The following is a 608-nucleotide window of genomic DNA, read 5'->3' on the forward strand; positions in this document are numbered from 1 at the left end:
TCTGGCGCCTTAGACCGCTCGGCCATCCGTGCGGGCTGCGTCAGCCTGAAGAGCAAGTTTCCTCTTGATACAAAAATATATTTAAATATATAAATGCTGGAGTGAATCATCGTGGAAACAAACAAAGTATGGGCCAGTAAACATTGAACAAATTAAGACTGAGAGGTGTACACGTCAAAGTATATAAAATTCCCCTGCTCTATGAACGCCGCAGATGAAACCTAAGCTGCCCCCTCAGTGCAAATAAAGAAATATATCACTATTAGTATGGAGACGCAGCATTATCTCGTGTAATCGAAGGTAATATTGCTGTAAAAAAATATTTCCTTTTTGTGTATCTGCATTGGCCTGTTCTGCCTTTTGTTTTCTCTTCGCAGCGGCTCAGCGCTGCAACCCTAAACCCTAAAACATCTACCCCAACCACAACCCTTCTGCAGCAAGGGTTTATGGTTTAGGGTATAGCAATCGGCGGCCCGAACGGGTCTGCCTCACTCCCTAGTTAGCGGCAGACCCCAAGGACGGCAGCATAGAGGAGGAGAGAGGGGAAGACAAGTAATTGTTTAAAACTTTCATCTGCGTGTCGGCAAGGGCTCTCTGGTTATTCAAAT

The 608-nt window shown here is 45.2% G+C and overlaps 1 protein-coding gene across 1 annotated transcript in view; it reads right to left on the reverse strand.

Annotated features, from left to right (window-relative positions):
• Window positions 1-281: 281 nt before the first annotated feature.
• EMH_0027190 (uncharacterized protein) overlaps window positions 282-608 on the reverse strand; it is a gene marked incomplete at both ends in the record, with an annotated part of 3,756 nt that continues 3,429 nt past the window's right edge. Inside the window, one exon of the mRNA XM_013493996.1 lies at window positions 282-387. Coding sequence (XP_013349450.1) covers window positions 282-387 — 106 coding nt within the window. The remainder of the gene's footprint in view (window positions 388-608) is intronic.

The sequence above is a fragment of the Eimeria mitis genome, genomic scaffold (assembly GCF_000499745.2).
Source record: "Eimeria mitis Houghton genomic scaffold, Emh_scaff1002, whole genome shotgun sequence".
NCBI classification, from domain to species: Eukaryota; Apicomplexa; class Conoidasida; order Eucoccidiorida; family Eimeriidae; genus Eimeria; species Eimeria mitis.